The sequence below is a fragment of the Numida meleagris genome, chromosome 1 (genome assembly GCF_002078875.1).
Source record: "Numida meleagris isolate 19003 breed g44 Domestic line chromosome 1, NumMel1.0, whole genome shotgun sequence".
In the NCBI taxonomy this organism is placed as follows: Eukaryota; Metazoa; Chordata; class Aves; order Galliformes; family Numididae; genus Numida; species Numida meleagris.
Genome location: NC_034409.1, coordinates 100,673,614 through 100,698,172, shown reverse-complemented (window position 1 = coordinate 100,698,172; position 24,559 = coordinate 100,673,614). Strand labels below are relative to the sequence as shown.

Genomic DNA, 24,559 nt, shown 5'->3' with positions numbered 1-24,559 from the left:
GTGTGAGCTGTCAAAGGAAATAAGGAATTTGGTAACTGATGTAGAAACAGAAGAAGAGGCTTCTTTGTATTTCTTCTTCCTTGTGTCCTTTTGACAAACACCATTAACTCCTTATAATTTGGTCTAACATACTAACCAATAGTTAAAATTATGGTTTTAGGAGATATTGAAAACAGAGATAGTGTACCCTCCCCTGTTTTATTGTATCAGTATGAATTTACAGTCATAATGCACTCCTGCTCATTAGGAATTTAGCTGAGGAAAGCAGCTTAATACGTCTTTGTTCTCATGGATCTGGACTCTTTCTACTTGTCTTAAAGCTGTGCACATGTTCTGTGTATGCATAAAAACTCCAAGTACTTCCTTTTTTTTTTTTTTTTTTGCATTCTGGCCCAACTTTTTTGAATTTTTTTTAGTTTTTTTTTATTTCGTGATGAGTGACACTTAACCCTGAGAAATGTTAAAATGGCCCTCATGAGAATGTGTCAGTGACACCATGTGCTATATGAAGCGTGTGGTTTGTGCCAGCATCCAGTGTATGTGCCTGTAAACCCTAATTATGCAGTGTGATGTCTGGGGATGTATAAACTGGGAAGACTATAGAGTGATGGTGATAAAGGCAGAGTCCAAAGAAAAGTAAAGCTTTCTGTTGTGTCTTCCTCATTAGCTCTTGAGGCAGCTTTGTTGCCTTATGGTGTACTATTTTCACAGTAGGTGAGGTGTGAAATTTCCCTCTGTGGTGGAATCCTAATCCATTCTGGCAGTGCTGTTATGTGAGTTGAGAGCATGAGCATGTACAGACCTGTCTGGTAGATCTGGGGAAATGAAGGGCAAAGATAAGGAGGTTGAAGAGGACGGGATAGCTTTCATTTAATTTGCACCTTACTGTTTCCATTCGGAACCCAGTATTTGAAGCTCAAGGGGAGCAGTAAAATCTTCTGGAGATGCTTCCTGCAATTATAGTGAAAATACTGTATTTGTAAAATAGATGCTGACCATCAGCCCTGGTCACCTGCTGAAGAGTAAACAAAAGAACAAAACCACAATCTGCCAAATTTAGGAGTGCTTTCAACTCTAAATTTGCAGTTCTCTTTTGTGGGCTTCATTTAAGTGGATGGTCTAGCATGCTGGGCTAGCATAAAAGACTGCACATGGGAGTAAGACTAATCTTTTTTTTTTTTTTTTTTTCCAATCTCAGAGAGGGCCTGTAGAAGTTCATATGGTGATTTTCCAAGCATTGGCTTTGGACTTCTGGAACCCACACAATCTCAACTCAGCTCTCTTCAGTTGGGATTGTTATCTCTTTTCTGTAGGATGTTTTTGGATTATCTCCAATTAGTTGCTTTTCTTCTGTGTCGGTAGTTTTGAGTGGACTGTAGTTTTTGGTCTACCTAAATCCTCAGATTTGTCATAGTCTGAAACTGGTAAGGATTGCTTGAGGAAAGGTAAAGAAGAACTAGTGTTTTCTGGGTTTGATATTAGGGCAGATAGACATCTGATCTGAAAAATGAAAAGTGAGAACCATAGGCTACAGTAGTAAATGTGGTGTGGTATGCTGGAAGTTGGGAGTGCAGAGTGGTGTAGCTGGGGCTGAGCATCCATGCTGAGCAGCACACTTTACAGTCTTTACTTCTGGATAGATGTAGCCTTGTTGTGTGGACTAACCATCCATTGGTGGCTGGGGAGGTGATAGATGTGCTTCTGGAGCACATCTTCAGTTTCATCCATTGAGGAATCTCATTTGCATACACTGGAAAATCCTTCACAGCATGATCCTCTGCATGGTGGGAGGTAGTGTGTTTCTTATGAAATGAAAAGCTCACGTTGTAGATGCTCTCTAAAGGAGGTGCCTGAGAGGTGGGTCTGTGTGAAAGTTCAGTCTTAGACTCATCCAAAAAGTCAACAAAACAGAACAGAGGAGGTGATAGTGACAAAGATAATTCTTAAATGAGAAGATAAGTGGCTGTGTTTAAAGGACTGAGGGAGTTAAAAAGACAAATAAGTAGTTCGATCAGAGTCGTTGCTTCCCAATAAATTAGTCATCTAGTATGCTGGTGGTATGGTTGTGGGTGGAGAAGGATATTATGGTATTAAGAACAGGCTGGATTTTGATCTCAGTATTCAGGGAAAATTGGAAATACATTTCTATTGGTGATGCAAACATAAAGATGAATAACTGATTCAACAAAATGAATACTATATGGACTGCAGTGGGGAAGAGTATGGTGTTTGTCAAAATAATTAAGGGAAACAAAGAATGTGCTATTAATTTTAGATGAATGGAGGTTAGGAAAATATATATATTAAGTTTTACAAGGACAGTGATATCCTGGACTTGAAGGAGAGGGTATTTAAGAAACTTGTTTAGGTAATCTTAGCTAAAGCAAGTATAAGTGGCCATGTTACATTTTGACAGCCAGCTGTTACTACCATTGTATTCTGAGCTTGCAGCTGCATGTTTTTTAGTGATGAATAAATACACCAACTTTTCAGGTAAGTGTCTATACTTATACCATGAAATAAATTGAAATATAATGTACAACAGAAGAGGGAGAAGTTAGGAAATGGAGTATGGTGCTATGATAGCCATTTTACATATCGCATGACCCAGAATACGTGTTTGTGATAACATTTTTCAATTTCTTCTTTATATTTTTGATGTTAGGTTTACCCTGAATTGCAAATTACCAATGTTGTTGAAGCCAACCAGCCAGTTACAATCCAGAATTGGTGCAAGAGAGGATGGAAGCAGTGCAACGGTCACCCACATATTGTGGTTCCCTACAGGTGTTTGGGTGAGTGGTGGTCTTTTTCCTGCTCTTTGATGTTTCTATCCCTTCATGAGAGTCTACAAAACTATTTTTTTATATATCTCTATATTACTATATTTTCTGAAGTGGGTTTTGTCTATTGTCTAGTCCTTTGAAGCTATCTTAAATAGAAAGTGATCTTGTTCTTCCTGATTCTGTTTTCATGAGTGACTGCAAACCAGGTTTCTGCTTACTCCCTGGAGTTTTGTCACAGTCTTCTCTCCTTTTCTGCTATATAGACAGGTCTTTGTTTATAAGCTATCCATCTCTTCCCTAAATGCATACTACTGCCTTCTACTTGAAAGCCAAAAGGATTACGAAATCCCATTTCTTTCTGCAGCACTTTTTATTTTTTGGACGCAATAACTTTTTTCTCCTGCTTCCTGGATGGATGGAGGTTCATTACTTTGTTGTGGGTTTTTTTGTTTGTTTTGGTTTGGTTTTTTATTTTGGTACATGTGTTAACTTCTTTGTTAGCTTTCTATCAGCAGTCAGAAAACTGAAAATCACATTGATTTGATGTTTTCATTAACATTCTTATCACATCTTTCTCTTGAAATTGTTCCACAGGCTATTTAAATACCCTGCTTTTCCCAGTTTTGTTTGAATCATGTCATGGATTTGACTGTCTAGAGTTCAGAGTTGGAGTTTCTGACCTGTTATACCAGGGCAGATAAAATCTCTGTGTGGAAAGCATCTCAGACCAGTTATTCCATGAAATGAATAATGAATGAGAGAAAATCCAGAAAATACACTATCTTTCTAGAATTCTTGTTCATTTGTTAGACTAGATAAGACAGGTGGCACCCTGTACCTGATACAGAGAGAGTGAATGTGCCAACTTAATGACAACAGGACTGCACAGTAACAAATAGACATGCCTCTGGTAAGATGGCAAAACAACAGATGTGAAAAATATGTACTGAGAAATATGAGGGAAACATAATCATTCAGTAAAGTTTATAGATCTGATGTTTGATTTTATGGATGTGAAATATGTGTTTCTTGATCTACAGTAAATAGTATATAGTTGTTGATGCTACTGCAGATAAGAATGACAAGTCTATTTTAAGCATTAGCATTCAAGGAGTACCCAAATTGAAGTTGTTTTCTTGCAGGGGTTGACCTGCCTCTAGTAACACAAATTTCAATTGTGTGAAGGAACCCGCCACTTTTTGAGTGCTTTCCAAGCCTTTGCACGTGTTGTGTTGATCACTTTTATTCCAAAATTTTTTATGTTAATTGTGTAAAAGGTCGTCTTCCCATTTGTTGCTGTGTTTTCTTTAGTAGTCCATAGTCAAGATAAAGATTAGCATGTAGGGCAAGTAAACTTGTAGAGAAAGATAATCAGCTTCATAGAACTGGGGCTGAACTGCAGTCTCACCTGGCTTCATCGTTACCTATTTGATCAAATTTTGTATGAGTCTACTTGGACTAATTACAGAAGTGATGAAAGAGCACACTAGAGGATGTGCAAAACCTAGTTTTTATTATTTATTGTATTCTAATCATAACTAAAGCTCTGAGTTATTTTCTGGGAAGTGTTATGCTCAGGACTCTGCATATTGATGTGAATTTGGTCAGAGCCCTGGAGAACTTACAACTTAATTTAAGATAAAAGACAATGTCATCACAAGAGCAAATGAATATAAATTGACCATGAATAAATTTAATCTGGAAATTACAAGGAAGTTTCTGCAAGGGCAAGGAGCTCCAGCAGTCTCTTGGTAAAAGGAATAGAAGTAAGAAGCCTAGTAATTTAGAAGGAAGTTCATAAATTTATGAACAGCATTATGAGCAGTTGCCTCCAGGTGTGATGAACTGGTCTTGGACTTTTAAGATATTTTTCCTGAGCTGCTGTTTTGAAATGAAAATTTACCAAGAGTTAAATGTCTGCTCTCTTAGGTAGCAAGTTAGACTTTCCTTGCTAAAGGCAAAAATTTTAAAGGCATTTAGGTAGCTCATTTCAAATAATACCTTGCCCTTTAACTTATGTTCTATGTTTAAAAAAAATGTATATGCTATTTTTTGCCAAATTTCCTTGTAACTGAAGTTTATGCAGTTGTGTTTGCCTGCATTTATGGGTGTTTGTCCTCCTTCTCCTACCCTACCCTACCCTTCGTCTTTTGACTATTACTAGAACAAAACTAATAGAATCAAAATCCTGAGCAGTAGTAGGGTAGTAGGATCCTGGGAGTAGTAGGGGAAGAGCGGCCACATTACTACGTCTACTGGAGGAATGATTGCCATTATCTGTTATTTCTCCACCGACGCTCTGGTTGTTATCTGTGGTCCCACAAGGGGTAAAACGAGTCTGTGTTTCATGCAATAAAAGTTCATTAGAGGGAGAATCCTTTCCTATTGGCTCATTGCCCTCTTGGTGGTAAAGCTGGTGGTATGATGAACAGGCCCCGTGAAGAGAGCACAAATCTAGAAGGGGAAGAAAAAAAAGGTGTAATTTTTTAATTACAGAGTTAAAGGGTTAAATTATGCAGTTTGAGGGAGTATGATGCTGCTTGACATAATACCTCTTCCATATTAAAAATACATATAGTTTTTAAAATATTGAAATAATAATATTGAAATAATATTTAATATATATTATGTTTAAAATTTGATCTCGTTTATCATCTCTTTATATGTATGTTCCATACCCTTGATATGGTTGGTAGTGGACAGCTTCAGAAGTAAGGCTCTGTTGGTAACCTTTCTGCAGTAATCTTAGTGCAAGGAGACCTTCGATGTAGGCAACCATTAACTAATAAGAAATAAGATGCCATAAAAAAGCTTGCCAATGGACACCTGATTGCAGAGTTGCGTAAGTGTGATTTCTTGTTTAGTTTTTTCCCTCCCCCAAGGTTTAATGGTAAGCTTTATTAAAAGTTTTTTTAAGTTCTTTATCAGTAACCAATTTCTAGAATTAAAAACACCATCTCGGTGTGAAAATCACCTTCAGAACCTTCGGTCAGTTTATCATTTCTTCCATCTTGATATTTGTTTTCCATAAAAGATTAGAAAGGCTGAGTGATAGAAATATGTCTGCTTTCAAGCCAGAGCATCTTCATTATCAATTTGTATTCTGATCTTCAGTCTTGTGAGGTGCGCAGAGCATGTATCACTGCTGCACTTGACTGCTCCATTAGCTTTTCTTTTCAAGACTCTTGCGTGGTAGTGTAGCAATTTGTAGTTATATACTTTTGTAATATTGATAAGATTTATTACATTGCACAGGTTCATATTTACTTTTCTTGAGCAGATGCAGCTAAAGCAGGCAGATAGTAGTTAAAGGAGGCAAAATGAAAGCCTCAAATGTTCTAGTTGAGCCAAAGAAGAAAAGCATTATCTTTTTTATTTTCGACATATGATTTTGTGCTGTTGTGCAGGGCTTGACAACATTCTTAAAACTACAAGCTTTGAGAAAATGTTCTTGTGTAGTAAATCTCATTCATGTTGTCTCTCTTGCATCCTTCCAGGGACATGGGCTACTGTCAGTCTCAGTTCACTGAGGAGAGAAAACTTTGCTTGAAAAGAAAATTGTTGATTGAATTCTATTTAACTCTGTGAACGTACTGAAGGCATTTGCCTCAACAGTATTTTTAGTTTTACCTTCACGTTTTTAGAAAATGACATCTTCCGGGGTGTGCTTATTATAGCTTGAAGCTGTTACCCACCTTATGACAGAAATAGGAATCTATTTAGGTTCCTCTTCCTCTTCTTTCTTTCTTTTTTTTTTTCTGTCTTGAAGACAGCAGTCTGACACAATTTAGAAGAGATTTTTTTATTACAGAGTTTAAAGGGTTAAATTGTGCAGTTAGAGGGAGAACTATGCTGGTTGACATAAAAACAAATGTGTGCTCAGACAAAGATGGTGAGCAGTGAGACTAGCAGGCTGTGGAGCAAAGATCTGCAGTGTTTTTTTGGCACTGTCTGTGACTGTGCATGCTGGCATCCCCAAACCTGCAGTATGCGAAAAGCAGGCGGACTTTTTTTTTCTTTTTTTAAGTCAAGTGCTCCAAAATGGTGACATAAGCTTACTGCTGGGTTTCAGCAAGTGGTGCCAAGAAGCCCATGATTACCACTTTGTTTTTTCAACTGTTCTAGAAAGATACCCTGGCTATGATTCTGGCCTCTTTAAAGCAGAAGCAGCAGGAAGGCAGGACTCGTGCACTGGGGCAGTGTAAACAATGAGCAGTTCTGGTTTGTTTTCTCTTCACATCTCCTGTGAGAAAAAGCAGCTGGTGAATTTGTGTAACGTGGTCTGTGAAATGAGGTAATTTGCTCCATTTTCCAGGCTTGCTGCAGGAAAAGTCATCCTTGTCCCAGCGGTGCCATTCTTTTAAAACCTTGGATAAATGTATGGCTGCGCTTTCCTGAATAGATGGCATTTCATTAACTGTTGGTGAAAAATAACCTAGCCTAACTTCTCATTATATACACCATATCCTTGGAGAGAAAGGAGAATCTAAATTACATAGGTGTTTGTGGATACCTACCAGTGAGGTGGGGTAAAGGGAATAAACAGGGCTTTGATTAACTGTGCTGTGTAAAATGCTTGTGTGTTCACGTGTGACTCTGTTTTGTTGTCCCTTTAACGTGTGCTGTTAAGCCGTATGTGTTCAGGCAGCTCTTGAAGGATCCAGATGTATTGAAATATTATTAGGTATGTAGCCTCTCTCAATCATACTTTGATTACTTACGATTCATAAACAAATGGCTCAGGCGATGCAATCAGTATATTGTGCTGTTTAGTGATGTAGTGAAATGCTGACTTCTGGTTTTGGTTTTAACAAAAGCATCACTGAAAATATTTATTACCTTGTCATGCTTTATTACTTACAACAGCTTGTAAAGTTAACCACTTGTTGATCTCAGACAAGAAGGCGTACGCAAGATTTGATGCACATGCCTAGCCGATTATATCAGAGGAAACACTAGGATTATGCCTGGAATAAATAATTGAAATAAATATATATGTAGTTGACTGCACAACTCGTTCTAGTCCATGTGGTAGTTCACTTGTGATTTTTAACAGTGGGATTTGTTCATGAAAGCATGTGAAATGGCTGTTTTCCACTGCTACCTGATAGTACTGGCTATTCTTTTCTCTCAGCCCACTGCATAGCACACCTATTTCCAGCTGTGATGGCAAGCCGCTTTTCCAGACACCTTGGAAGAGCTCTCCTCTGCCTTCTCCATGGAGCATCTAACCAGCAGAATGACATTAATTGCCTGTTTCCCTATCCCACCTCTAGCTTGCCTCAGTCTCCACTCAGCCATGGGAGTCATGCAGGCAAGCCTCGTGTTGCACTCTTTTCCTAAAATACAAGATGCACTTATTTTCAGCCTACGTGACTGCCTCACATCTAGATTTTCTGACAGCACTAGCCGATGGGAGGGAGAAGATCTCGAAGACTGACAGTCTGAGTTCCTTAATGAGACCGTGGGCAGAGAAATCTGTAGTGCAATGAGAGGCACAACTACACGTTGCAATGCTGCTAAGAGAAATCCTGTAATCTCTGTTCTTTGCTCCGTAGCAGACAATACTCCTTCTGCTAGCGGTGCTTTTGGCATGATGTTAGTGGGAAGGGGAGCCCTGCCTGTGCAGGCTGGGTGCATTTTCTGAGGGGCAGTGAGGGCTGTGAGCATGCAGGCTTCTCCTGCTGCAGTGCAGCCATGGCTTGGGCTGCCTTGGCAGGCCCTGTGCAGGCCCAAAGCTGCACTTGGCTGGCACACTGGAGCTCTTTGGCATTGTGCCAGCAGAATGAATCTTATTCTGTTGCCATGCCCTCACTGCTCAGCTAATTGCAGCAAAATATGGGGCCTCAATTCATCAAGTGTCTTCCTGAATGCCCTGCTGTGCAGTAGTGTAATTAAGAGCACGACCTGACATGCTTTATTGAATAGAAATGGTTTTCCATATATACCTGAACTCAATTGACCTGAATTTTATGGTCAGCTGCTGTAGTAGAGGAGGTGGCTGTTAAGCATCAGCTGGCTTTACTGATCATTTTCACAAATGACAACAAGTTTATCTTTTCATTGCAATTCTCAGCAGCTGCATCATCTCCTGGTTTACTGTAGTGCCTTTCCAAGCTTTTTATTCATGGACCAGGACTGTATAAACCACTAATGTGGTATTGGCATGCTTCAAGGACAAAGTACCATTCACTAGAGGGAGGGATGGGGAGTGGGCAGAGAAATCCCGAATGCAATCTCTCATTAGGCAAGTGAGACCTTCCTCAGCCAGTCACAGCTTCTGCGCTTGTGCCAAGCGTTGATTCAGCTCCTTCTTAGCCAAGTTTGAGCTGGAGCCGGTGAAATGTTGAAGTGAAGAGATGAAGCAAAATTAGCCTGCAGACAGAGACCAGAGAGCACCTTTACATATAATTAAATGTAAAGTATCATATTTTTGTACAGCATTAGACCAGGAGTAAGTCTGAACTCTTCTATTTCAGTGCATTTTTAGGGCGTACACAGGTTTTATTTGCTTAGTGACGGGAGTACGTTTTAATTAGAAATGGATTTGTGGAATAAGTCAAAATGGAAAACCTTTTTTAATATTTTGAACATAACAGATCAACAAATCTACTCCTGAAGCAACAACAACAAAATCCTTTTAAATAAATGTTGTAAACAAATGTTTCATTTGTCACTTTAATATGTGATAAGGAAACCAGAGCAGGTGGTGTATACACCTGAAGAACATCTCACAGGAAGCAGTCACTGATTTGCAGAGGTCTTGTCAATAGCCACCCATTAAAGAAAGCAGTAAAAATGGTAGTAAATACTGTCTTTAAAAATATATATATATATAGTAAAAAGCCCAGGCTATTTTGAAATGTGTAAGAGCTTGAAAAGGTAAATTGTGTTTTCTTCTTGAATGACCAGTCCTAGCTGGACCAAGTTTCTGTCTCTTCTAACTCTGTCTGGGCTCTGTGAATGTCAGACATTCCTGCTTTATCCTCAGTGCTTTATGTAAAGTGAGTTTACCACAAAAGGTATTGCTATGGTTAAAAATTTAAGAGCTCAAAAACTGGAAAATGAGAAAGCTACGGTGGCCCCCATGAGCTTATGCTGGCCAGTCTGGGACTTTACCAGTGCTCAGCCACTGCTGCTCTCCTAATGTGCTGCATGCTGTTTTGTTTCTGCTTCCTACTCAGTGCATCACTCAGCCTTATCCCCTGCTTCCTGTTCAAACCCTGCCTAAAGACAAAGATCAATTTCCTCTCCAAAGTTTCTCTGATCTTACCTGAGCACCTTGGAGACTATTTCAGTTTCATAATGGTCATCAGGTAAGGACTGTCATCCATATTTTATAGGTGGTAGGCTAAAGAAGAGTTGGATGAAGCTTCAAAATTAAAATTATCAGTTAGCAGTTGGCTTCAAATTATAAAAGTCTTGAAACAGTGTGCATATGTCTAAGCATAAATGCAACAGTTCTTCATGAAGTGTACACAAGTTCTTCATGAAGTGTTTGATTTTTAAGTGTGCATTCACACATTTGCAACCTATGAAAAATGTGTGAAGCTACTGTGTAAGTTTCATACCCTGTACACTGTGCACACCCACCTTCAAAACGGGAACTTTACATCTGAGAATCTTTGTGCTGCCACAGAGATGATTCATCCTTCCTTGGATGTTTCTTCCAACATATAGTACTTAATTTTGCTGTGGGAGAAATCTGCTAATTAAAATGTGTTGTTTGCCTGGCCCTTCAGGAAGGAAAGATAGGGAGGGGGGGAGAAAGGAAGTGTACATCCTGTCACGTGTCATTAAATTGATATACATATGGAGCATCTTCCCACAGATTTCTGCTTTTCCTAAATATGTTCTGTTCTCAGGAGGATTGAGTGTTGCTAGCAGATTTGATGCAGTTATTAACTGCAAAGGAAGGGTCAGTGATGGGAATCACTGGATATTTCTAAAACATTCTAAGGAAGATCCTAAAAATGGATTTCATTACTCTGCTGAGGAGAGGAGGAGCATAGACACCTTGGAATATTGGCTTGCCACTGAGTATGAGATTGAGGAAGAGGCACTTTCACTTTTTTGAAGGACTAGATAGGCCAATAGATAGTGTGTCTACTTCGGTTTTTCAAAAGAAATTTAACAAGGTCCATTACCAGAAGCTATTAAAGAAATTAATCTACCATGGAATAGAAGAGAAAACTATTATATGGCTAAATAAGGAAGAAAAAAAAGCTAGGAATTAATGGTTCATCCTCAAGGTGGAAAAAGGTCAACAGCAGAATCTCAGAGATCAGATCTTCTGCTTGAGACATGCAAAATGTTTGTGAGTGATTTGGAAAAGGTGGTAAATTATGTTGTGACCCATCTGCTGATGTCACAAAGCTATTTAGGGTATAATTAATAAAGGCAAACTATGAAGGGTTTCAGGTGGTTCTCTGCTATTGATTCACTAGAGATAGAATGGCAGGAGAAAATCAGTGCAATTAAGACAATGTACATGGGGAGGCACAAAATAAATTAATCTTATCTTAGTAGATATGGCGATACTTTGAGTAGCTCCTAGCCACTCTGGAATGAGACTTCAAGTATTAATAGCTCTGTGAAAACATGGGTTCGTTAGTGTCATAAAAAACCCAACAACACAGTGTTAGGGATTATTAGGAAAGGGGTTGGGACTAAATCATAGAATAGAACTGTACTACTGTGTCAACTGTGGGCCTATCTGGGCTTACCAGCCCCTGGGGAACACTACTCGTGACCAGTCACCAGCTGGATTTAACTCCATTCTCCACCGCTCTCTGGGCCTGGCCCTCTAGCCAGTTCTTTATCCAGCAGAGAGTGTACCTGTCCAAGCCATGGGCTGCCAGTTTCTCCAGGAGAATATTGGAGCTATCCTTCAAGAATATAAGCAGCCTTTGAACAAGCGCTTTTGTTATTGCACTTGAGTTGTATGTTATGGCCATTTTGTTTTTTTTCCATTGCTTCCAACAGTATCACTGTGCATATATAACTTAGAGTTGGCTTTGTGTTTAAGCTCTGTTGCTTTGAATTCAAGCTCTGAAGTAATTTCTAGACTTGGTATTTATTTATCACAATACTAGCACCAGGAAATCAGAATTAGATTTCTTGAAAAAATGTAGATTGCTTAAAGAACACAGTAAAATGGTTCATAATTTAACTGTAACACCACCAAAATATTTGTACTTGTTGAAAGTTTGTTTCTAAGAGTTCATCTGTAACCTTAGAAAGAATTTGCAAAATGACTTTAAGTGCTGGAAAGAACTTGCTTAATTTTCAGTGAAGTATTTCTCATAAAGGGCACATCGCCCTTCAGGCAAAAAGGACTGATAAAGCTAGATGTGACAGCACAGCATCTTGGCACTTATCTGCCCTCGAATGATAAGTCCTCCATCATTGGCAAGGGGAGGCATGGCAGCATTATGGGGCTGTGCACTGAATGCTGGAAGTCACTCAGGCCTAGCACACATTAATTCATCATATCACATTGCTGAGAGCCTCAAGACAAGAGATCTATGTTGTGCTGGCTGAGTTCATGCCCAGCAGTGTCCTCATGAAGTGACCGGTTGGCATTCAGGGGCAACAAGGAAGTTGTGCTGGGACAACACAAGCCATCTTCCTGCTGGGCTTGTTGCTGTTCTTTGACTGTGTCCCTAGGGAAAGTGTTACAACACTTCACGGTTGTGTAAATATCCAGAATCTTTGCAAGATGAACATGCTGACATTTGAAGGTCAAACATGCTTCAACACTTCTAGTCCTTTAGCTGCAATCTCAAGCAACTTTGTTGTGTGAGCAAGAATTCCCCTTGGGTTCTTTACTCTTTCACATGAAAACTTGTACTAATAGTCAGTGATTAAAAAAGTATAAGATACTGTGACTGGAGACATTTTGTATTTGCATGTAGCTTGTTATTTTCTTGTGGAAAATTTCTGCAATGGAAAACATGAAATTTTGTTTCTTTTGAAACTCTTCAAATTTGAACACAAGTTTTGTCTGCTAAGAGTTGCGTAGACTCAAACAGCGCTCCACCCTGCCCCTCTTCCAAACGAAGTTGAACAGTAGTATCTTTTTTAAGGAAACTTTCTGAGTCTTTGTGAGACTTTCAGACTTTCCTGAACTTGTTTACAGGTGAATGGCTGACAGAGGAACTGAAGGGCTCAGTCCTCACAAAGATATTCCTTGATGTACATACCATCTTCACTGCTTTCACTGTTTGCTGCTGTGCCTTGAAACCCTATAGCAGGTGTCCATTCCCCCTCCAGCAGACCCAGGATATGTTATGCTGAGTTACAAGCCCCTTCTTTCTTGCTCTCCCTTGTGAGGCAGAGGAACTGGACAGTCCAGGGAGCCTGCCATATTGGTAGCCTGGAGGCTATGGAGCCACCGCAGAGGTGGTTTTATGTATTTACTCTCCATGAGGAGACTTTCATTGGTTTTATTTGAAAGGGACAGTATGCTGCTTTTCCATCCTTGTGCCTTCCTTGGGTTTATAAAGAAACATGCCCAGTGTAGGCAAGGTGGTGGAATGTGGAATCTGGCTGTACTGACCAGTCTTCACTGACCAGTGTGGTCCTGAACTTTCGAAACTCCATCTATTTATGCATAGATTATACTAGCATAGTGTTTAGTAATATCAGCAGCCTACATGATAACTAAATAAAAGCAAATAGTTTTAATACTTAATTAGCTTGAGGAATTGCTGCCGATTCAGTATAGTCTTTCCTTGTAAATGTTTTCATCAGTATTAACAAATGTATGACTAGTTCCCCATTTTGATTTCTCTGTGGATGTAAACTTTATTTAGAAATTTTGAGCTTTCCTACTGACCTCCAGGTTGGTAAATAATAAATAATAGAATTTTTCAGTATGTTCAGAATCATATGGAAACTTTTCTTGCTGATCACTATGGCAACATAAAGGGGACTTTATTCCAGTTGAGTATGTGAACCTGAGGCTAATACTTCGTACTTTGATTTTATTAGAATGTATGAATATCTTTAAAAAGAAAAGTCCTAGCCTTCCTTTTATCCTGATGAAGTTTTATTTTGCTTTTTTTCCAACCAAGAATTTTTTGTGTACGTCTTTTTTTTTTTTTTTTAGGTAAGTGTTGTAGTTTAGTTCTGTACTTAAGCTGATGTACTTAACCCCCAGGTGGGTGGGGCTTTGAGCAACCTGGTCTAGTGGGAAGTGTCCCTGCCTATAGCATGAGGGTTGGAACTAGATGATCTTAAAGGACCCTTCCAACCCAAACCGTTCTGTGATTCTAACCTGGCCATTAAAAATGCTTCCTAATTGTTCAATTTGTCATACTGAAAGGCTGCAAAAACCCGTGCTAGGGATAATGAATGATGGTCATGATTATTGGAAATTATTTACCTTCTAAATTAAAATCTTTGATCTTTTACTCTCATTGGCATCGTTGGAAAGTTCTTGATGGGTAAAATATTTAAATTACCCTACTTTTTTATTAGATCATTGCAGCTAGGTCAGAAAATTGAATTGTAACAACTTGATATCAAAGTTAATTTTGGTAACACAAATTAATTTTGGCTCCGTAGTAATACCAGCTTCTACTTCTTTCAGCAGAGGTACTTTGGTGAATACATAAGCGAAGTCTGGAAGTTTAGGAAGTTTGATCCATGCTTGGTTTGAAGGAGATTGGTTTTCATTTTAGCTTTTCCGTTAGCTGTTCTTCATTGAATGGGTTTGTACACGATGTGTTTTAATTATAGTTTAGCCTAGGACACACTTTCTGAGTATCTATTATTTTCTCAGGCTATCCTTTTCCCCTCATGAGTGTTCTTAATCTGTTAAAAGATTATTGAATATTTAAGACCAGCCATACCATGGTGGTATTTTTTAAAATGGTTGTGGTTTTTTGTTTGTTTGCTTGTTTTTTTTTTGTTTGTTTGTTTTTTGGTTTTTTTTAAGAATAGACTTCAGGAAGACTTTCTTTCTTGAGTGAAATCTCTTGTAAGTTTTGCAGTCAGCCTCAAATTCTACTCCCTATATGCCAGGAAATTTTTATTACATCTGTCTCATAACCTAAGTTTGAATTGAATAATGCATTTTTACTTTAATCTGGGAAGAAATGAAGACTTTTGAGCAGGGCTTCCATTTTACAGTGGTCTGCAGTACCAGAGGGATGCCAGCAGCCATCTATGAGCACTTTGTTAGAGTAGAGATGGGAGGAAGCATTCAGAGTTTGATAGATGTAGATTGGTCTTTCTACTGCCTGTCCTCCAGCCTCCCTCTTGAAGTGTTTCACAGTTAATTCAAGAATGGCAGCCAAACAGGTTGAAATATGAGCCAAGCTAATTATCTAAATGATCCCCAAGTTGCTTTTCAGTAGAGTGTATTTAAAAACTCAAGTCCCTGATCGTGCTGATAGTATGGTCACAGGTGTGATAACACTGGCAACAGGGCAGGCTGGGGAAGGGAAGAGCATGGGGCCTGCCTTATTGAGAGAAACATTGACATGGTTTGGCCTAAGTCAATCTGAAACATTACATTATTCACAATTTTTTGAAAATACAAGTTCCTGTACTCATACAAGTTTGGAGTATTTTTTCTTAATTATTGTATGTTTTATATTTTTAAATATTGAGTTGACTTTGAAAACAGAAGATGTAGCATGTATATCACTGCCATATCGCTGCTGTAGAGCACTGACATGAAGTGATAAATCTTTCGTAGTTTTTTTTCCTATTTCAGGTTGGGGGAAGAGTTGGATCAAACTTCATTTTGGTTAGTTTGAACTTCCCCTCCACCTGGCCTTTTGCTCCGTTTTTAAGTCAAAAACATTCTGATTTGATTTTTTTTCTTTTCTGTTTTGTTCTTTTAGTGTGAAAAATGAGATATTTAGATTAAAGTCTGATTGAATCTTAATCTAATAGTTTTTCTGTAGCCCACCCTGACCTTTTTCATACTTCACTTGTTCCCATTTATTAGTTACCAAAGATCTCTCAAGTTAATTTGGCATATTATAAAGGAGTAATTCTGAAGTCTCACACACCTCTCCTTTTTGTTAAGCCCTGTAAAATTATAGGCAGCTCTAAAGTTTTATTTCAATTTTCGGTTATGTAACTGCCCTCATAATTTACAAAGTGTCTCCTATGTATAGAGAAGCTTTAAAGTTGTAATAAGAATGCAATATGTAATTTTAACTTAAACTCTAATGCCATTTTTATTATGTATGAACAATTGGCTGCATGTAGTTACTGTTATCTGGTCTGTTACAACAGAATCAATTTAGAGCATTTTTATTCACATTATCAGAGGTAAAGCTCTTAAGAAAAATGAATTCTAAAATAGTATGAGCTCTGCTGAGGCCAGCTAATTGAGATAAGGGAATTGGAGAAAAGGAGGATGCCTTTCTGAGCCTCACAAATGCTTTGGGAAGCCTCCTCCTTCCCCCATCTACCTGTATGACTTCCAAGTTATCTAAGGTTTCTTTTTGCCCCAAAATTCTACAGTTATCAACATGAAAGAGTGTGAGTAGTATCTTTGCTGTGTTGTCTTGGTCTGTACACCACACCAGCTAGTGTGGTCTAACTCATGCCCAAGCAGTCCTCTTGGAAGTCAGTTATCAATAGATGATTCTTGGAACACAGATGCTTGCAGCTGTCTCTTCTTTTTTTATTATTCTTTTTTTCTTCTTCCTTTTTTTCCTTCTTCCCTTCCCCTTCTTTTTTTAGCAGAATTTCCCATTATTCTCTCAAGATAGTATTTATCGCATGGTTAGAATAGCTGGAGATTTAATGGGGTAAAATAGCACCTTTGGGGAAAAACCTGCTGAAGAACTCATTGGAGTTGCTTTAAGCAGTACTTCAGAAAATGAGTTTTGCCAAACGAGAGTCAAAGTGCTTGTTTTGCTGAATTGGGACTTCAGTTCACTGTACCCTTTTCTCTGACGTGGCAGGTTCCAGTTTTTGAACAAGAATAACTGTGCATGGTGCAAGAAGTGCTTGAGCAGTCACTACTCCAGAAGACCTCTGGGAGAGACTTACCATGAACATCTTTTTCACTTATGTGGCTTTAAAAATTGTCATTCCTGATTTTGATTACTAACATACCATTCAAAGGTGTCCCCTTCCTGTTGTCATGTGTAATTACATCCAAATAGAATATGGGTTCTCCTGAGCTCCTCATATGAAGCGATTTGACCAGCTTACTAGCTTACCGTTCCCTCTTTGTGAGATCTTGTAAGAAGTGTTTCAGTTCATTGTGGTGCCTTTTTTTTCTGTCAAATGTACATCAAGATATAAATTATTCTGATTTTTATTTCATTAATGTCACTCTTGTGTTGTCTTACATGCTTCAGACAGATTATTTTCCTTTAAACTTTTTTCTGTGTTGATTCAGCTAGACACTTTTGACTTGGAGAGAAATCTGCAGGGAGTTTAATTTAACAGTAAGCTTTTATTAACCTTTTCAGTTGCATTACAAAATGTTCCATCCCAGTGGTTAGTCTTGATTTATTCAATCTAATTTGGTCATCCTTGCTGTCGGTCTATAATATGATATATTTACTGTTCTTGTTCAGTTCACTGTGTTCCTTCTGGTTGTTCGTCTTACTCTAAAATCCATTTACTCCCTCAATTTTTTAATCAATGTGATAAAATATGTTTGAATGAAACAGTCAATTTTCTGATACTGTGGACCAGGCTTAGACACTAGGCAGTGTTTCTGAGCCTAAAGTCTGTGTTAAAAACAAATGCTGTTTTACCACATTGCCCTCAGTATTTGCATGTAATTTACAGTCTATGTTAGTCCTTGCGGTAAGGATTCGGATCTCAGTAGAAGATGATCTTGCATGCTAATCCTGACTTGGTTTCTGTCCACAATGACTCATTTGTATAAGAGAGAGAAAATAAGACAGGTTGGAATTGATCTGCTGGTAAAATATGACTACCTTATGCTAGCACTTGTTTATTATTGCTGTGTTCACTGAGTTTAATTCTTGTAAATGAGAATTGAAGAGGAATACTTTTTGTCCTAAAGTAGGGTTTTTTTAATAAGTAGTAATATGTACATTAAATATTTACTTCCACAAAAATTGTTGAATTTTACACAGTGCTGAAAGTATGCTATACTGACTTCTGGGCTATTGTGTACTCTCATAGGGGGACCAGAGATGATGATACAGAGCTTTTGCCTATTAATCAGAGCAACTCACACCATCAGTAGTTGTAGCAGTCATTACTTCCACGTGTTAGAAACCAGAAACTGCATTTGCATTGTTTTTTTTTAAAGCTACTATCTAATACCTGGAGCTGGTCCAAAATTGTCTTCCTCATTTACCAGCAAAAAGTGGTGTGAGAAACCTGTCAACTTAAGAATGTGATGTTGACAGTGTGACCTTATTTTGTCTGTCCATAAAGTTGAATTAGCCATCACTTACCCCTGTTTGAGGTAGATAACAGAAAAATAAGCTGTGTTGTTCCCCTTCTGTAATCATTCAGAGTATGCCAAGGTCCCTGTGAAATAGGAAAGGCATCACTTTCTTCATGATACTGTAGTTTGTAATAGCTTCAAAAAACCCAAACAGCAGGTCACATGAAGGGTGCAGAATAATGATATTTTGAAAGCTAGTGTAACTGAAATGAAGTCAGAGATTGTTTCGTGTTTAGATTTTTTATAGTAGAGTGTGGGGAGGTGGAGAAGACTTATTAAGAGGTTAATGGAATCATAGACCAGTCGGGTTGGAAAGGACCCCTGGAGTTCTTATGTCTCATCTGCTGCTTAAGGCAGGGCTTATATTTTCACCAGGCTACTCAGGACTTTGTCTGGGCTGGTTTTGAACACATTCAGAAACAAAAAATTCTACAACCTTTCTTGACTGTACTGTTTTGGCTGGGATGGAATTAATTTTCTTCATATTATCTTCTATGATGCTATGTTTTGGATTTGTGACGGCTTTTTCCTTGCGCTTGATTTATCCCCATGACTTTTTTCCCCCCCTATATCCAGTAAGAACATCTGGTCACCATCTCTTCATGCAGTGCACCACTGCGAAGCAGCTTGTTCTGTTGGCTTGGTGATGTCCCCGTTAGTATGAGTGGGCAAGTACTAACTCACCTGAAGCTATGTCTTCTCTAGGCTGAATATGTCCTGCTCCTTCAATCTCTCCTCACAGGCAAAGGTGTCTCCAACCCAGCTCAGTCCATCTTAGTGACCATCTGCTGAATTCATTCCTGTTCATCAGTACCTTTCTTGTACTGCAGTGCCCGGAACTGTACACAGTATTTTAGACTCAGTCTAGTGAGCGCCAAGCAGTAAGAGTGAATCACTTTCCTCAGTCTGTTTTCTACTTCTCACAGCCTAAGACATTGTTGGCTGTCTTTGATGCCAGGATGCACTGTAGGCTTGTGTGCATCTTGCTGTTGTCCCATTAGAGACTTTCTGCAGAGTTGTTCTCCAGTTGGCCACTCCCCAACATGTATCACTGCTAGGACATTTTCCTTACCAGGGACGGGGTAGGCATTTGTCCCTGTTGAATTTTATGAGGTTTCTGTCAACTCTTTCCTCTAGCTTAGGTCTCTCTGAGTGGCAGCTCTGCCTGCAAATGTGTTGGCTCATCCTCCTGGTTTGGAGTCATCTGCAGATTTTGAGAGCGTGCATTCTGTCTCCTCTAATATCATTAACAGAGACATTAAACAAAAAAAAAGGTGCCATGATATATCCCTGCAATATTCTACTTCTGGGTGGAGAATAGCCATGAACCACTATCCACTGAGCTTGACACAACAATCAGTTCTTCACTCAACTGGTAGCCCATCTTCTCAAATCATAGCATCTCAACTTGGATACCAGGATGGTGGCAGAAGAGGGAGGTGGTATTGAAATCTGTGCTAAAAATAAAGCAGACAGCATCTACCGCTTTTTTTTTTTTCTACTCACTGATCTTGTCATTTCATCCTAGAAGGCAAATCAGGTTGATCCAGCATGATTTACCTTTGTTAAATCTTTTTTGGCTATTGCAAATCATCATCATCTCCCTGTGCCCAGAAATGACATTCAGGAGTACTCGCTCCATGAGTTTCCCTGAGGCTCAAGTGAAACCATCTAGCCTGTAATTCTCTGGATCATAATCTATGAAAGATATGTCAGCCAATATTTGCTTTGACCCTTGTATCAGAATCTGGTTTATGAATGAAAGTTTCTGACTGTGAAGATGTTCCCTTCAGAACCAATGGATGAAATGTAGAGAAGTTTCAGGAAGTTTTTCCCTTTTATTTATGTAATACTCATAAGCATGGATTACTAGCCATTCAGAAATGCCCTTGCTTCAATGAAGTAATGACAATGTTTATCAGTTGTCCATTGCTTGTAATTAGTGTTCTATAAAAAGCTGTGATCACTGAATGCATAACTGTATTGTTGCATTTAGTCTACTCATCTGCTTATCTTTAGCTTCCTTGTATTACCATACTTGAGTTGGCTCTTTTCTTTGTCCCAAACTGTCTCATTCCTGCAACTTTGTACATCGTAGATGAATTGCCATACCACTCTGCCACCCTGACTGCAAGATGAGCAAAAACACATTTTGGTGGGTGGTTGCTACTGTGCTTATCTGTAAACTCTGTAAAGCCCAAAGGTGGTTTCCTGTTTTCCCAGGTCACTTGTAACACAGTGAAGTCTTTCAACAACAGGCAGTAGCAGTTTGAATAGAAGTTTCGTCTCAGCAAATAGAATATTGAGGGCTCAGTGGTTATGGTAACTGATTGCTTAGGCTGTTAATAATCAGCAAAGTTGGTCTAAGTTGGTCTTCAACTGCTGCTTATTCAGTTATTTATTCACTCATCAGATCCTTTTTTACAAGAAGATATTACAGAAATAATTGCAGTCTGACTTGATTTTATAGTGGTTTTTCTTTGTGAGAGAGAGCGAGCAAAAAGCATGAATTAAATTACTGCTGAAGTAAAAAGAATCTGAATTTTGTAATGAAACATGCAGTATGAAGGTGTTTAGGAGGGAAAACAGAAGCAAAACTGAAATGTTACTTCAGGAAATATATTCTTATTTGAAATCTGATTTGTCTTTGGAATACTGGTTCTTGAAACAGCCTTTGATGACCAAACCTTAAGGCTGCATGTAACACTTAAATTCTTTCCAGCTGTGTTTATGGTCATTACCTCTTCTAGACATCAGTGACTGGTGGGGTTTTCTCTAGCTTTGCTGCTAATACCAGATGCTTTACCCGAATTATGAAGGCTAGTCCATGAGAAATATCTCGTCGTGTAATAAAGCCAAGCATAGTGGGATTACTGGTCCCAGCAGTGCTGAATTGTTTCTAAGCATCTTGTCTTTGTGCTATCTTACCATTTGATTGCTGTCTTCAGCAAGTCACTTGTATGACTAAGTAATGTATTAGTAAATTAATTAATCTAATTACCTTGTACTGTATGCTGTTTCCAATTCAGAGCCCGTTTTCCAAGTAGCTCTTATGTAATCAAGTGTGGTAAGTGTCACTTCAACCAGAAGGGAGACACAAAATGTTGAACTGCTTGGAGATTTGCACTTACAGATCTTGCTGCAAAATATGTCTGCTGCCTGCTGTGAGAGAGGGAGCAGAAATGTTAACGAGTGCTTTTAGACTTGTCCTGTATCTCAGCAGCAGCAGAATATGGTGTTAATGGCTACAATGTTAAAATTCATGTATTCAGTAACATTTATGAAGCATAATCTTTTTTTGAAGTTTAGCCATAGTATTGCTTGGAAAAACCCGAGGGCAGCTGGAGGAAAAATAAGGTTCACAATTTCAATAATTTTCACAACTAACTTTGTTATAATCCTACCGAATACAAAAAAGAGTGAGTGTTGTCTTGAATAAGCCTGGGAGTCAACAGGATTTTCCTACACTGCATGAACTGTTCAACAAATTGAAAATAAGGGCAAATTCTCTTTATTTTTTGTCTTAACTGGTGCTGACTGGCTGTTAGCAAACATCAGTGCAGATGGGAAACCCCACTGTGGTGTAAGAGGAGGACCAGCACCAGAGACTAAGCGCCTGCTGTAAACCAGCAAGTATTTGAGAACAGTACATGTTGATTGTAAGGAGATTGCACCTCCTCAAATTTTCCTTATCTTTCTTCTTTCCAAGTTGCTGTTGCCAAATGTTTCACCTTAGCACGTGCCTTTCCAGCTCTTCTCACCAATGCAGAGTATGGAAGGGTTGTGTGGTCACATTGCTGGAGAGCCAGCTATGTGGCAGGGTGGTATCCAGTGCAGCTCTGCTGTTTTGTCGCCCTCCCTGGGAACCAAGGGCTCTTGACAAGGACCTGAGAGCTGCCTGTGCAAGCTTGCTGCAAGTGGCTTCTCCCTCTATGAGGTTTTCTGGTATTTTCTTGGTGCTTGACCCACACCATGCTCTGTTATTGAATGTCCCACCTCATGGTGATGTGAGAACTGTAGAACCTCTGGCTCATCAGAACAGCCAGAAGGCAGGAGGCAATTAAAATTTTGGGACTCGGACCAAAAAAAAACCTCCAGAAAGCCAACGTAGTAAAAACAAACAAAAACAAGCCCAAAACAATAACAACAACAAAAAACAACCCTGAAAACAACTGAGATTTTTAAAATAAAATAATAATCTGCCTCAGGTTTCTTAGTATCCCTGATTATTTTTTCCCCATTAGTAATATCTGAAGATTAGACGAATGACTGGTTTGGAGACTGTTCAGTCTGTGTTCCAGCAACCTTTCTCCACCCTTCATGAAATGAGTCCTTCAGGTGATAGATGGTCCTTTACTTAGAACACATGCAGCACCAATGTGTATGATAAAGCCAGGGTAGCAATCCTTTTTCCCTCCTCTTCAGCCTTCCTTGGTTAGCGATCCCAGGTAGTGTTGTTTCTGCAACCTTAGGTAGTAGGGTCTAGAAAGGTGCCCCTCTAAGAAGAAAACTGTATCAACTCATTCCTCAAATACTTTTTGGTTTACACCGTGTTATACTTTTTATACTTGCGTATTACCATGGTGACTCAGTGGCTAATGGCTGTGAGGATTGGAGATGAGCTCGGTAATGGCTTTCATTAGCAAAGCACTGGGAAAATAAGTGGATATGGAGAACAAAGAATTTCGTATAAATGGATTTAAACATTGGATGATGGAGAGTTGCTGTGTGTATAGTACTGCCACAGAAAGGGGAGTGGGAGCAAAGGATTCTTACCTTGGTAAGAGAAGCATTGATGACACCAAGCTGTGTGGTGTGGTTGACACACCTAAGGGACAGGATGCCTTCCAGAGAGGTTCGACAAAGCCAAGTGCAAGGTCTTGCACCTGGGTTGTGGCAACCCCCACTGTCAGTACAAGCTGGGGGACATATGGGTAGAGCACAGCCCTGCCAAAAAGGACCTGTTGAAGTGTCCAGAGGAGGGCCCCCAAAATGATCCAAGGGATGGAATCACCTCCCCTCCGAGAACAGGCTGAGAGAGCGGGGGCTGTTCAGCCTGGAGAAGAAAAGGCTTCAGGAGGGAGACCTGAGAGCGGTCTTTCAGTATCTAAAGCAGAGCTATAAGAAAGAAGGGACAGACTCTTTAACAGGGTCTGTTGTGATAGAAAAAGGGGAAATGGTTTCAGACTAAAAGAGGGGAGATTTAGACTGGATATAAGAAAAAACGTTCGACAATAAAGGTGGTGAGGCACTGGAACAGGTTGCCCAGTGAGGTGGTGGATGCCTTGTCCCTAGAGACACTCAGGGTCAGGCTGGATGGGGCTCTGAGCAACCTGATCTAGCTGTAGCTGTCCCTGTTCATTGTGGAGGAGCTGGACTAGGTGACCTTTAAATGTCCCTTCCAATTCAAACGGTTTTGTGAATCTATGATAAGCTTTCCCAAATTCTCACAGTCTCTTCTGCTGTACCTTTCTGGTAATAAGAGGTCTTCAGCATACAAGTTACAGTTCAGCAATTTTTTATTTTCCTCCCCTCCCCCACATTGAAAAGAAAATGTTTCAGATTACTCTTTTTTTATCCACAGTAACTTCTGAGGGCATGGAATAGATGATACTCTTACCTTTTTTATCCCTTGCACTCCCTTTCTGGACAAAGATGGTCAGTGCTTGGCGAGTAATAATATTGCTGTGTTTCTTTCACTGAAGCTTGCTGTAAAAGGCTGCATAGGGACAGGATGCTTTTCAAACAGAATGACAGCAGGCATATAATAAATAGCAGGCATGTAACTGTATATTCCAGGCAGTGTTGAGTAAACAGCCTGAGTGTGCATCCTTTCTTGTGGATTAAAAGTGTTTTCATCTTTGAAAATACCACTATCCTATTTTCCCTCCTGTTTTTCCTTCTAACTCGGTTGTGGCACAGGATGTTTCAAAAATTGTCACTTTCCTGGGTTCTGCTTTGGGACTTTTTATAAAATCTTATTAAATCTTCACAAAATGATCTCATTAAACCTTTCACACTTGTAATCTGTTCCTTAGAGTTCTTCAGTGCTGTTTTTTCTTCTATGAATTCTACTGGCAGTTTTGTGTAGGTTGAGAGATTTCCAATAAATTCTTCATTATTGTGTATTCCCTTTTGAGGAGTCCTGTTGTTTTCTCTGCTCTACCTCATGCAGAATCAAGGAGACTTTTCTAATTTGCCTTAGTTCCCAGCACCTTTCAGCTTTTCATTGCCTTCTGTTTTTATAGCACTGCAGAGGATCTGTTTTAGCTAGACAAATTGCTGTCAGCTCAGGATGGGTCTTGGAATCCTTCAAAAAATAAATAAATGCAGCAACCACCCACAAGTGGCATCTTTCACTTAT

The 24,559-nt window shown here is 39.1% G+C and overlaps 1 protein-coding gene across 2 annotated transcripts in view; it reads left to right on the top strand.

Moving 5' to 3' along the window:
- APP (amyloid beta precursor protein) overlaps positions 1 to 24,559 on the top strand; it is a 205,621-nt gene that overhangs the window by 64,383 nt on the left and 116,679 nt on the right. For both annotated transcript variants that reach the window (XM_021403733.1, XM_021403724.1), the window contains exon 3: positions 2,666 to 2,795. In XM_021403733.1, the coding sequence (XP_021259408.1) occupies positions 2,666 to 2,795 (130 nt within the window). The remainder of the gene's footprint in view (positions 1 to 2,665; positions 2,796 to 24,559) is intronic.